This window comes from Lycorma delicatula, chromosome 1 (genome assembly GCF_047948215.1).
Source record: "Lycorma delicatula isolate Av1 chromosome 1, ASM4794821v1, whole genome shotgun sequence".
Lineage (NCBI taxonomy): Eukaryota > Metazoa > Arthropoda > Insecta > Hemiptera > Fulgoridae > Lycorma > Lycorma delicatula.
The window spans coordinates 194,435,029-194,448,308 of NC_134455.1; the positions used below are offsets into that span (position 1 = coordinate 194,435,029).

General features: G+C 33.7%; 1 protein-coding gene across 1 annotated transcript; it reads left to right on the forward strand.

The window, feature by feature from the left end:
• The first annotated feature begins 2,408 nt into the window (after nucleotides 1-2,408).
• LOC142317738 (uncharacterized) lies at nucleotides 2,409-3,026 on the forward strand. The gene has a single exon (XM_075354286.1). It carries the CDS (start codon nucleotides 2,409-2,411, stop codon nucleotides 3,024-3,026), a length of 618 nt encoding a protein of 205 aa, XP_075210401.1.
• Nucleotides 3,027-13,280: the final 10,254 nt, after the last annotated feature.

Sequence of the window (13,280 nt, forward strand, 5' to 3'; positions counted from 1 at the left end):
AGATCAATGCAAGATGGCCGCTGTCAAACACAACGACCAATCACAAAGAATCCGTATGGCCGTTGCCAATGTAAACAAAATCACAACTGATTAAGTAACAAATTTCTTTGAATTATATTTAACAGCTAAAACATCTGTATTTTATTAAAAAAAAAAACAAAAAACACTAAAACAAAAAGAAAAGCCACCAAGAAAGATGACTTACAGTAAATAAATTAAAACACCCAACTTTCTTATAGTCCAGATAGACTTAAGACTATGCAAAAAAAAAGGTCGAGTTAACCAAATACACAGAAAATAATATCCCTGCATAATGACCAAAAAATCCTTTGTTAGGTTATTTTTTTACATATATATGACCAAACAATCGTTTTTTGGTCATTTAGCATTATTTGCTATGTAAAAGCAAAGAACAAAATTCACAAATAGTAACACTGAAACCACACAACTAAGTATTCGTTTTTTTTTTTTTTCTAACCTCCGAAACCACCGTTATGCATTTCTTCAGATGATGGTATGAATGATTTATAGCGTATGAAAATGCAATGCCTGACCGAGATTCCAACTCGGAACCAGGATTAAAGTCCGAGACGTTACCACTCGCACCACGGAGGCCGGCAAACATATTCGTTAGGAGCCGAATAAAAACACGACTTACCAATATGGCGTTGTGTGTCAAACCAATTTTATACGGACTATAATTACTTTTAATACGTAAAACCCTTTGCAATGATTGAACATTAACTTAAACCTCTTCAAAAAGTATTCCTTTTGAACTAAGCCACATTTTGATATCATTATTTTTCTATAACACGGCTGGAATTCTTTTCGTTTAATGATAAGAATCGTTGTCGAAAACAATAACCGAATTCTCTTCCAAAGGACATAATACACCGCTAAACTATTTCTAAATAATTCAAATTCGTGTAATTTTTTTACGAATCGCGCTTTTATCAAAATCTCACCTTTTTCTCAATTGACCTGCGGGGTTTTGTTTTCTTTGGAGACCGTAATTCATTAGTAGATTCATACTCGAGAATCACGTTGTACACTGAAGCAGCACAACTTCTACTTACGTTAGCAGTTTACGAGTATTAACATCTGAAATCAACGCCGTTTGATTATTCTGTAATTTGTAAGCATTACTCTGCTTTTGTAAGCATTTAAAATGATGTGTTTTTTCGCACGACTTAAGGGCTTTTTTCACAGCCCTTTTTGTGTACGCTTCAAAAACTCAAAATGTTCTGCACCGATTGAGCTCATATTTGCACACGATATATAACCCGCATCAAAGATTGTTTTCATCTATTTTTCGCATCAGTCACATACCCGCGACCGCGAAAACAGTTTTTTAACGGTCAGTTGTGTACCTAAGACCGCGCCATCTGCCGGAAGCGAGGGGAACACTCGCCATACTAGCTAACGACAACCGCAGTCACATGTGAAACAATACCTGTTCCCAATTACATTGTTTATTAAAAAAAACAAAAAAAAACGTATCCACTTGCATCTGATTAGATTATTATACAATCTGAATTTAATATTTACTTTAATCGATGTACTTTTGTGTAATCGTAACGTGATTGAGCTGCGCCTTTCACCAAATCGTAAGTAGAGGTTATGTTTTATATGAGAGATGGTCAGAAAAAATATTAATTTTTTATAATTATTATTTAACTATTTCATTTAACTAATATTTTACTTATTTATTTAAATTCATGTATTTAGTTTATTATTCATTTTTAGCCACTTTTCAATACTGTCTGTCCTTGTCTCATTGTTGTCGAGCTGCAGCTATGAGAACTATGAGAGATAGGTGAAAAAAGTTTAAATAAATTTTTTTGGCCTTTTCAAAATGAAAATTTTTTGTTATTAAACTTTTTGTCCTTTCTGTAATGATTTTCAACCTAGAGCTGTGAGAGCCATAAGAGGTTATAATCTTATCCCTTCCTTCAATTCCAATGAAAGCCGAAATAATGCCTCGCAAAAAATCGAATTTGGGCCTTCGCACTCGCCACACGGAAGGATCAAGAAGAGGCTTTCGAATATGACTGAGGAAGAGCGGGCATCCGTACGAGAGAGGAACAGACTAATCACCATCCAGATACGTAACGTGGAACCGACAGAAAGACGAGCAGCCAGGCTTGAGGATGCACGATTGCGAGCATGTCAGTCGCGTTCTGCAGCAACAGATTTGGTTCGTTCTCTAACGGAATGAACGCGACAGGGTGAGGATGGCTGAAACACGAACCCAAAGAACAGCTGATCTGAATCTGCAATACAATCGTCTTGCATTCCGGTACAATCCAGCTGTTGATTATAGTTCAAGTCGGCATGTTGTCATTGGCCAGATGAGTCATGTCTGTACCTACTGACAGGCTCTAAAGTTTAATAATGAAACGAAAGGGATGTGTTGCGCTGGCGGAAAAATCAAATTGCCTCAACTTGATGCACCACCAGAGCCATTGAAAACTCTACTTGCTGGATCTACCGCTGAATCGAAGCATTTCCTATCGAACATCAGGAAATATAACTCTTGCTTCCAAATGACGTCATTTGGTGCGGAAATCGTGACCACTCAATTCATGCCAACTTTTAAAATCAAAGGGCAAATATATCACAAAGCTGGCTCCCTGCTCCCGTTCTCAGATAGTGACCATAAATTCCTTCAAATGTACTTCATCGGTGATGATAGAGATGAAGTCGATGCACGTTGTGAAATACATACCTCGCTAAGAAGATCCATTATTTCGCAGCTACAGAGGCTACTTCACGAAAGGAACAATTTGGTAGGTTTGTTCAAAACGGCAATTGATATGATGCCATCAGATACCCACAAGATTGTCATTCACGCAGACAAAACGCCCGCTGGAGAACATGTCCGGAGATATAATGCTCCAACTATAGACGAAGTAGCAATTGTCATAGTCGGAGATCAGTTCCAACCTAGAGATATTGTTCTCCATCGAAGAAACGATCAATTGATAAACGTCGCAGAAACTTCGCTGTGCCACAGCGAGGCGTAGCAGTGTACAGCTAGTATATATATATAATTCCGGGATTCTGTTCACAATTAGTCAACTATCAGTATTATTTAAACGTCAAGTGCAAAAGGTGATTTGATGTACAACTTTAAATAAGTTTCTTGAAATAAATACCTACTTCTGTCTTCCTAAATAACAACTGTGATTCATTGCTTTGTAAAAGTGTACACATAAAAATATTTGGAGGAGAAATTAATGAAATTATGTTACACTAATGTTAATAATAATCTTGAAATTTTAATCTTCGGTCAGTAATTTCTGATAAATAACTATCTATGCCAACTGTCTTTATTTTTTATTTTTTTAAATTTATTTTATAGTATGTTTCTAATTAAGTTATTGCATTTGATCGTATGATAATAGGATATTTCGGATGTTATAGAAAAATAGTTATGGTTAACAAGAATTCTAGCTGAAATATTAAAGAATGACATTTCTCTATTAAAATGTTGTAAGCTAAGAGATGATAAAATTGGACTGGTATAGAAATTGAATTGAATTAATAAACAAGAAAATTCTAGAATATTATGTTGCACATATTTCAGCCAAATTAAGTAGTAAAAGAAGGAAAAGAAACTTAAAAGATTCATCGAAAGTTTCATTCTTTTTTGCCTATACTGAAGCTCGAAAGGTATCTGAAAATAATGTCGGAAGATAGTTAATTGTAGTGATAGAATGTTACAACACTTAAACTCAGAGGTTTGCCGTCATTAGGCTGTTTTATTTATGAAATGCAACATTGACTGACTTCACGTACAAGTGTTTTGTACTCTTATGTTTATTTATGGTCAAACTTATGTTTTCTCTTATGATTTCTCTCATGTTTTCGCATGGTCAAACGTATACGTACGGCATAGTAGTCTCTGTTATTAGAATAGGCAAGGTGTTCTCTTTCTGAGTGTTTTACATTTTTGTTTAAAATTCTGAGTATTCCATTTTCAACATTTATTATTATTATAAAATAAATTTTACAGCTGATTATTTCTCTGCCTTCTCATAAGGGATAAAGTGTTCGTAACACTTATTCGCACGCGTAACAACACATATTAAAGAACCTTGTCAATGATATTTGGAATGGAGGAAGTCATCCGAATTGAAAAAGAAAACCTTAAGACTTTTTGACAATTAAAGCGATTTAATTTGCTTGACAATTAACTACAATTAGTAATTAGAACTTCAAAAAATAGTCGAGCAAAAAGTGAAACATTATACCTGCATTATATGTAGGCTGAGTAAACTGGTTTTAAAAAATGGATTAATCCACTAGAAAAGATCGGTAAAAAATCTATTTTACCCAACAATACTTGTATCTGGTAAAGAAAGATGATGAAATTTTTATTGTCTTACGACAAAAATAAATCGTTTTTCTTTTATGGTAAACTGGTAGGGAAGGATGTTCTTCTTTCTTTTTTAGTAAAGGAACAAACCACTAGGATAGTGCTATTTAATACGAGCGAAATGACAAGAATAGTTTTTTCTACACTGACAGCTCTTAATTTAACAGCTGTTATTATTCTTATTTCTTCCAATAAAAGGTAACTCGGTGCAGTGTTTTTTTCTACATCCTCTGTAGTAGATTTAAATTTTAAAGCGATCAAAAATATACGACCGTCTCCGTAATTTCTGTACGGTAGATTTGAAGTCAGAGCAGCAATTTTTATTCTGTTATTGCTCAACGACTTATACAGAATCTTGCCACCTAAAATCTTTTCTTTTCGCCAAAAGGTTCGTAACGTTCTCTAAGTTTACCACGGATTCATTCAATGGCTTTTTTTAAGAACTTTTTCATACATATCTTTTGACTTCTCAATGTTTGATATTCACTTTCCAGTTCATTACTGTCTGGTCAAGATTTTTCTTCATAAAATTGAACATGTGTCTCGTCCAGTCGTTGCGTGTAATCATAACCACTTTGGTTTCCGTCCAGATGGCCTTATTGCAAACTTCATTTACGTTATCTACTAGCTATAACATCTGACCATTTTTTATAGAATTTTCCTCTAACCGTTCATTAAAATAGATTTATTGACGTAACAATGCAACCGAGTCGTATTTTTGCTATTGTCAAAGAGATAACATATGAAGAAAATAGTAGAATTAATAATTTTGCAACAGCTATTGAAATTTTTAGTCGACCAAGAAAAGGAATGTTCCAATCAGTCACGTCTAGATAGAAAAATTAATTGTAATATGAACCAGAATTTTATTAATAATAAAGGTAAACATATTCCACCTAAGATGTTTGATAGATATTTTCATGTATGTACGAGTATACTGAAAAGTGCAGAGATGTTCATTCAGAAAAGCTAAATAAAATATTTTCACAATTTTGGAGTTTTGGAACGTATGATGCGAGAAGTGTATTTATCATGGGTCATGACACCGAAATAAAGAAAAACGAATGATTACAAAAGGAGATTCTAAAAGAGAAAACACAATGGTTTACAAAATCGATGGCACAGAGATATGTAAAATAACCTTTTCAGGAACTTTACGGATCAATCGAGAAACAATTGATGTGGTTTAAAAAAAAAAAATTATAATAATTTTAAAGATCTACGGAGCTCAAAAATCGATCCTAATAAATTCTCTGAAGAAACCTTTATACCTGTAAAAACGTATTTACCTACTTATAAATCTAATTACTGCAGTAACGTATCAAGTACTTTTTCAATCTTACTTATCTTTTCCTACCTTACAAGAACATTTTTGGTATACATTCTTAATATTTCATTCATAGAAGAAATAATGAAAGAAGTAAAAAAAAACTACGAAAATCGAAGTTGTCAGCAAAAGAATAAAAGAACTTGAGAGACTTGAACAGCTAAACGTTAGGTTCTCCTATTATAAATCAGTTTTTTTTATAATTTCAATTAAAGTTTAAAAAGATACTTGTTCAAAGTGCCACATGTTGCTTGGCAATATAAATTAGTTGTCAATTAAAATTATGCAATTCCTGTATTCTTGTTGAAGAAAAAAGACAGGCGTATTTGATATCGGTGTGAAAATGCAGCTGGGTGTGAAATTCAAGAAATTGGGTAGTGTTTACTTAAGAACTACAAAAGAATAAGACCTCAGCCAATGAATTGCGTTTGTGGTCTGACCCTTACGGGGCAGAATCGAAGTATTAAACTTATTCTCTTGTTGAAATACTGGCTGTTAATTCGGCAGTCTCTACAAAAAATATAGTTGCGATTTTTAGTACCGTAGCATACGTATTTACCAAGTAATTCGGAATTTGGAGATTTAAAATGCACATTGAAAATTCAGTAAAGATTACTGTACAGAGTGATTCAGGAGGAAAGGGGAATAATTTGGGATCTGATTAGAGAGCTTGAAATAAGGGAAAAAATCCATATAAATGTATTTCCGAAAACGTTTTGTTATCGAGTTACGGCTAGAGAAAAATTTCGCCCGGATTTCAGTTTTCCGATGAAATGAGGTCATACTGAAATTTTTAAGGCGTTATGTAAGGAGTAAACGAGATGATGTCTTATATTTTTTCATCTGAAATTTCGATTAAAACAGGTCCTAGAAGGCTGCACTCCGTAGTTTTCATGATATCCAACGTAAAACAGAAAAATTTGGTGACGATAAACAGTTTTTTAGGTTTAAAGTAAAATAAGTCATTAAAATTTATAATTTCGCCGGTGAGAAATTTTCAAGCACTGTAAGAAATTCATTGTTTATTAATTCCAGATAATCTCTCCCCGTGACATGATTTTCTTTTATAAAAGGGTCTTTCTTTCTTTTCCTGTGTAGCCTCCGGTAATTACCTTTTAGATAATAATTCAGAAGATGATTGACGATGATATGTATGAGTGTAAATGAAGTGTAGTCTTGTACAGTCTCAGTTCGACCGTTCCTGAGATGTGTGGTTAATTGAAACCCAACCACCAAAGAACACCGACCGGTATCCACGATCTAGTATTCAAATCCGTGTAAAAATAACTGACTTTACTAGGACTTGAATGCTGGAATTCTCGACTTCCAAATCAGCTGATTTGGGAAGACGCGTTCACCACTAGACCAACCCGGTGGGTTTTTATGAAAGGGTCTATTAATTGGTGGTCATACCAGTTGATTATGCCAAACTGTTGACCGAAATTTTTGCTGGAAATTTGATTTAACTACAGCATACGGGTTTTCTTCAGACCACCGATGTGAATTTCGTGTGTTTTTTATAGCAGTAACTTTAAAAAAAACGGGTATTTTTCATTAAAAAAAAATGTGTATATATAATTTTATAGGCGTACGAGGAAGTCATGTGTTGTCAACATCAGATTTTTAAATTCAAATTCAATTGGAACAGTTTAGAGTAGCAAGCAAAAAACCCTACATAAGTTGGTTCTCAAAAAATAATTACACACAATCAAAATTATGTCAAAAACAACTAAACCGTCTAATGTTTATTATTAACACGTATTCACAATTTTGCAACAGTGAGTAGTATTTAAATAAATTTCGAAGTATGCAGATGTGTTTCCAATCTAATTTTTCAATAAAAGTTTTATTTTATGTTGGATATCATGAAAATTATGGGAGGTACAGTTCTGGGACATATTTTATTCGATTTTTCAGTTCAAAAACATAGAAAAAATATCAAGTTTACCCCCTTTATAACGTTTTAAAAATTTCAATGTGACCTCATTTCACCGGGAAACTGAAATCCGGGCAAATTTTTTCGCTAGTTATAACTCGACAACAAAGCGTTTTCGGGCATATGTTTATTATGAACTTTTTTGCTTATTTCAATTTCTACAATTAATTCCCAAATTATTTCCCTTTCCTCTTGGATCAGTCTACATATTGACATCGACTTCACCACAGTGAAGGAAAAGTGTAGAAAGAATAAAATATTAAAGAATAAATTCATTATAATTTGTATCCGTACCGCCAGTGTTTCAAGGTGTTGAAAATGGAAATTACGATACAGAATATAGCAAACTGAACTGATTGAGAAGCCATGAAATAAAATTAGTAATAATTAACCCGGCAAACGGTTTTTAAGAATTTTAGGGAGGTTAAAAGAAGGATGAAATTTTACAGATGGTTTGAAAGGTCTCGGTGTACATTTTGATTTCAATGTTGAATGTGAAGATGAACCTTAAATTTATTACTCAGGATTATTACCTTCTTTGAATGAAAATATTTAATTTCAAAACAGTACAAAAAAAATATTTTCATCTACATTAATAAATTAGTATTATTTTCTTTAAATTGTTTTACAAAATAATTTTAGTTTTTATAAGTATTGTTTTTTTATCTTTTTACAATTTTTTAATATTATTATTTTATTCAAATAAAAATAATTATTTCATAATCGTGGAGTTTATTATAAGAAATACTACTGTTCATTTATAATTTCACTGGTTAGCTAAACATTCTGCAAATTATTTGTATGTTTTGAATATTGGAACATTTAAATTTTGAATTTTATAACTTATTAAATCTTCAAGATTTATTATTATTTAAAATTAATATAAAATAGAGTATTTGTATTTAGAATTATTTCTAGGCGTTTAATTTTAATGATTTATATAAAATATTTTGGTTTTTATATTAAAAAGTTTTTTTCATACTTTTAATACGTATTTGAAATCACTTTTATGATAATAAGTTTTGTAAAAATAAAAATATCATATTATACGTTTTTATCAAGGAAATTGCGGTTTGACTCATTTTATTTAGCTGTACCTCTGTATTATGTTTCTATAGTTGTAATGTTTTTTTTAAAACTTGTCAACCAATATTTAAAAAAAAAAATTCATGTTTTCAATTTTTTGATGATAATACTTTATAAAACAAACTAAATTTCTAACTTTTGAAATATTGTTTCTTTTCTCTATCATACGGATATGAAAATTAGTCATTAACATTAAAAAGTATTTTCTAACAAATTATAGAATGATGATTGAATCTTTATGGCATATCTAGTTCCAAATATATGTATATAGTTGCCGTTGTCATTATTTCATCTAGTGGTTAACGTTTAAGTTTACGTTTGAAACAACTACTCGGAATATTCTTTTCTAAATAACTATGTTATTGAGTTTATCACGATCTAGGTATAATTTATACGCATGATCTGAGAATGAAGATCAGTAATAGGTTTCTCAAAATTTGATTGTGCGTTAAAATTTTTGCTAAACCGATAGAACTTTACTGCGCATTATGAAATAATCCTAACATTCGGTAGCACAAGGTAATTTAAAAATACCGATTCATTTATGTAGTTAGGTAACTTATGATGCAAATCAGAAAAATAATCTGTTTTTATTTTGGTGTGTGTGAACAATATCAATCTAGACGGGATTTAAACAAAACATTTCCAGGTGAAAAGTAAAAAAGCTACTACGCCAAATTAGTAATTTGAGGAGAATAAAAATTTACCGTAATTTAATACATAAAATTACGATAAATTTAAATAAGGTATCAGTAAGTAGTTACCCACGAGATTAAATAAAAAACACGTTATTTATTAATAGTGATTAAATCTATATAATGAAACTGTTATTCACAGAGTAACTGAAATTCCATCAAACTGATGCGTAGAATTCCTACTACATTTCATTCAAAGACTATTGTTCTGAAGACTGAAGATCAGATTATACAGTGTTACTGATGTCCTCCATACATAGTTTTTAGGTTAGAAAAATCTGAGTAAGCATTTTTAGAACAATCCGTTTTCTTCGAATCCGAATGCTGCTTGTTTTTTGTGTGGGTTTTTTAAACTAAATGTTTGCAAATCTTTTTGCGGAAAAGTTGGATATCCTTAAAACAGTGCTACATATCAACTATGTGGGTCAGAATGGTGAGTGAGCGCCGCGGTCGCTCGAGATTCACCTGCCTTAGTCAAGGTGACGCCTCTGCTTTCAGCAGAGGTGAGTCCGCCTCCTATATTGATGGAACATTCGTGAGACCCAGGTGACCGAGTACTAACCACGAATGGAAAGTTCTGGAGAACGAGACGCTGTCAGGTCACAATACGATTCCGTATGCTATCAGTCGTTTCGAAAGGTGGCAGCAGAAGGCCTCTCGTCCTGTAGTCAGTCAGAAAGTTTAGGCTTCCTTTCAGGCCAAATTCTTGGCGCATCGCGGCGATATCAACCTCACGGACCCTAAAAGTCTCTCGTGCATTGTAGTTGATACCATCAAGGAGACTCAACCGAGCGGTCAGGCAATCCACCATAGAAAACGGGCCTATTGGTGGACTGCCGAGGTAAATAGGTCAAGACGATCTTGGATGAACGCCAGACGAAAACTACAGAGGGCCAATTGGAGAAATGATTCCGAACTCCGTAATTATTAGCGGGACAAGCTCAAAAGGAATAGACAGAATCTGAAGCACGAGATCTCGAGGATCAAGTGGGAGAAGTGGAGAGAACTCTACGATGCTCTCGACGTAGATATTTGAGGAAACGGGTGCGAAATTGTTACCAGAAAATTTAGTAGGCATCTTCCCGTACTCGACAGGGCTACTCTATTCTGTGCGGATCCTCTCTTTCCTAGATGCGATGAGAAACTGCGAGGAAGTAGCTGCCGTTGACATCCCACTCATCACCACAAAAGAGCTACTGGTGGCCTGTTGTAATATCAAGCGCGGTAATAGTCCTGGCTTGGAGGGCGTGCCCTTGGAGGCGGCCGAGTTTGTTGTAAAACTCGCTCCGTTGTGCGTGGTTGATGCATTCAACTAACAGGAATGGTAACAGGAATGGAAGTCTGCCCGGCTTGTGCTTCTCAGAAAGGAGAGGAGGCAATGCTGCGAACCAGCATCTTTCAGGCCGATCTGCTTGCTCAGATTAGTCAGATTGGTGAATTTGTAATTGATGAATATGCTATAATATTTTTTAATGATGTTTATTTTATCCCTGTTATAAATAAATAAATTTAGCTACAAAAATTGGAAACACATCTGAGAGTATATAGTAGATGATTATACCGATAAAAAATGAGTAGGGATAGATGCATTGGAGAGGAAACGATCTTAGAAGGGGGAGTAACTGAGGAGTTAAGTATTTGTATTGATTGGACTCCAGGAAGACAGAAATAAGAACAGCTGGGAAAATAAAATAATTAAATAGAATTTTACTCACATCATAAAATATTTTTTTTTTGTAAATGATAACTAGGTAATAAATGAATGTTCATGTAATGAGTATTACCAATTCTTTCATTTTTACTAAATTAAAATTTTAATAAAAAATAGAGACTCATAAAAAAATTGTTTTGTAGTTTATCATAAACAATGTTTGTAATAAAATGAAGACATCTTCTTTAATTCTTTCTTTGGATTGAAGAAGCGGTCTCCTTACATATGTAGCAATGCATATTAGCAAAATTTTTACGAAATATTCCAAGCTTGCCCATGTTTGTAAAATAGTCAGTAAAAGAGAACGCGCGCGTGTGTGAGATTACGGAAATGATAAATTTAACAATACATTTTACATAAAATTTCAGTAAAGATAAAAGGAAATTCTATGTATTCGTTATCTAAGTAAACAAAACAAATAAGTATTTCTAGATAATAGTATTCTCTTATTGCGTGTCTTGGCATTACGTTTTTATTTTAATAAGTCTTTATCACGGGTTTATAATGATTTTATTAAGTACGTGAAATGAATTTTACAAAGCCACTTAAAACATTGCGTAATAATAATTTGAAGTTATTAATAAAATGAATAAACAAACTTTTTAGGCTATAGAAAAATATTTTCAAAATAGCAAAATTGTAGAATTAACAACTGTTGAAAATATTACGAGTAAAATAAATTTTAACTTTGTTATGGTCGAATATGTTAAATGAAAATATGCATATAATTAAAGGTTTAAAAATCAATAATATCAAACATCAACTTCTACGATCATTAACGATGATGTTAACAATTACAGCGTTATAAAATTTACAGATACTAGCCGGGAATCAAGCCCAGGATGTTCGGTGTAGCAACCGACCGTTATGCAGTCTTTATAATTATTTCGGTTTAATTAATTTTACTTTTATTCTTTTAACTTACAATATTTAAAACCTTATGCTAAAATGTATATGCGACAAAGCCACCGCACAGCCGAAAGAACCAAAACACCCGAGGACCTCAGGTTACTTAGGAAACAGCAAGCTGAGCTTCACGCTGAAATAAAAAAAGCCAAGCACTCTGCTTTCAGAAATTTTATTGCTACATTGGATTTCAGGAAGAACGGTACCCAAGCTCACAAATATATCTGCCGGCTTAACAACAACCCTCCAATGCCGTAGCAACCCTTGCAGTGTGCCAATCACTTTTTTGCGGACCCAATAAATATAGCCAATACCTTATGCAATCACTATGCGAATGTGAGGTGTGTCCATGGAGATAAAGCCATCGCTATCGCCAGGACACTGACCAAACATTCATTGATCTCGTGCTTGGACAAGAGAATTCAGGAGCTGTCTGGTGCTCACTTTAATATTGATGAGCTGAGCTGGAGAGTGTTCTCTTGCGGGCAAAAAGAAGAAATCAGCAGGAATTGATGGCATTTTCCCCGTGCTTTTAATTAACATTGGCGATGCCACTAAGAAAACAGTTCTAGCCGCCATAAATTTGACTTGGAAAAGGCACGTGCCACAACAATGGAGAAAGGCCGAAATCATTCCTATACTGAAAAAAGGCAAAGAAGTCAGTAAGGCGGAGAGTTATCGGCCAATATCGTTGACGAGTGCTTTCTGTAAACTGGTGGAAAGGATAATTGCAAATCGTCTGAATCAGTTGGTTGAAGTACGAAAACTCATTGACTATGCTCAGGCGGGATTCCGCAAGCATCGCAGTACAATGGACCTCGTAACCAATTTTACACAACATGTTAAGGACGGATTACACAGGAAAATGTCAACATTGGCAGTACTGGTGGACCTGAAGGCCGCTTATGACACAGTCTGGCGCCACATGGTAATACATAAACTTGCCGGACAGGGAATCTCTGGAAACATATTTAGGTGGGTAAAGTCGTTCCTGTCCCAAAGAAAGATCTGGGTACGGTTTTCCAACTGGACATCGAAATTTCGCATTCAACGTCACGGACTAGCAAAGGGAGCCATCTTGAGCTGTTCGGTATTTACTATCATGATAAATGATATCCTGGATACGGTAAGAAGCGTACCTACCGTCCAGGCACTCCTTTATGCTGACGACCTACTTTCCTGGTGAACCACTGGATACATCTCTTTACTCGATGTCTGTTTAAACAAGGCTGTAATAA

Bases quoted from the DNA above. Each gene is read 5' to 3' on its own strand.
- LOC142317738 (XM_075354286.1), top strand. From the start codon at position 2,409: ATGTGTTGCGCTGGCGGAAAAATCAAATTGCCTCAACTTGATGCACCA.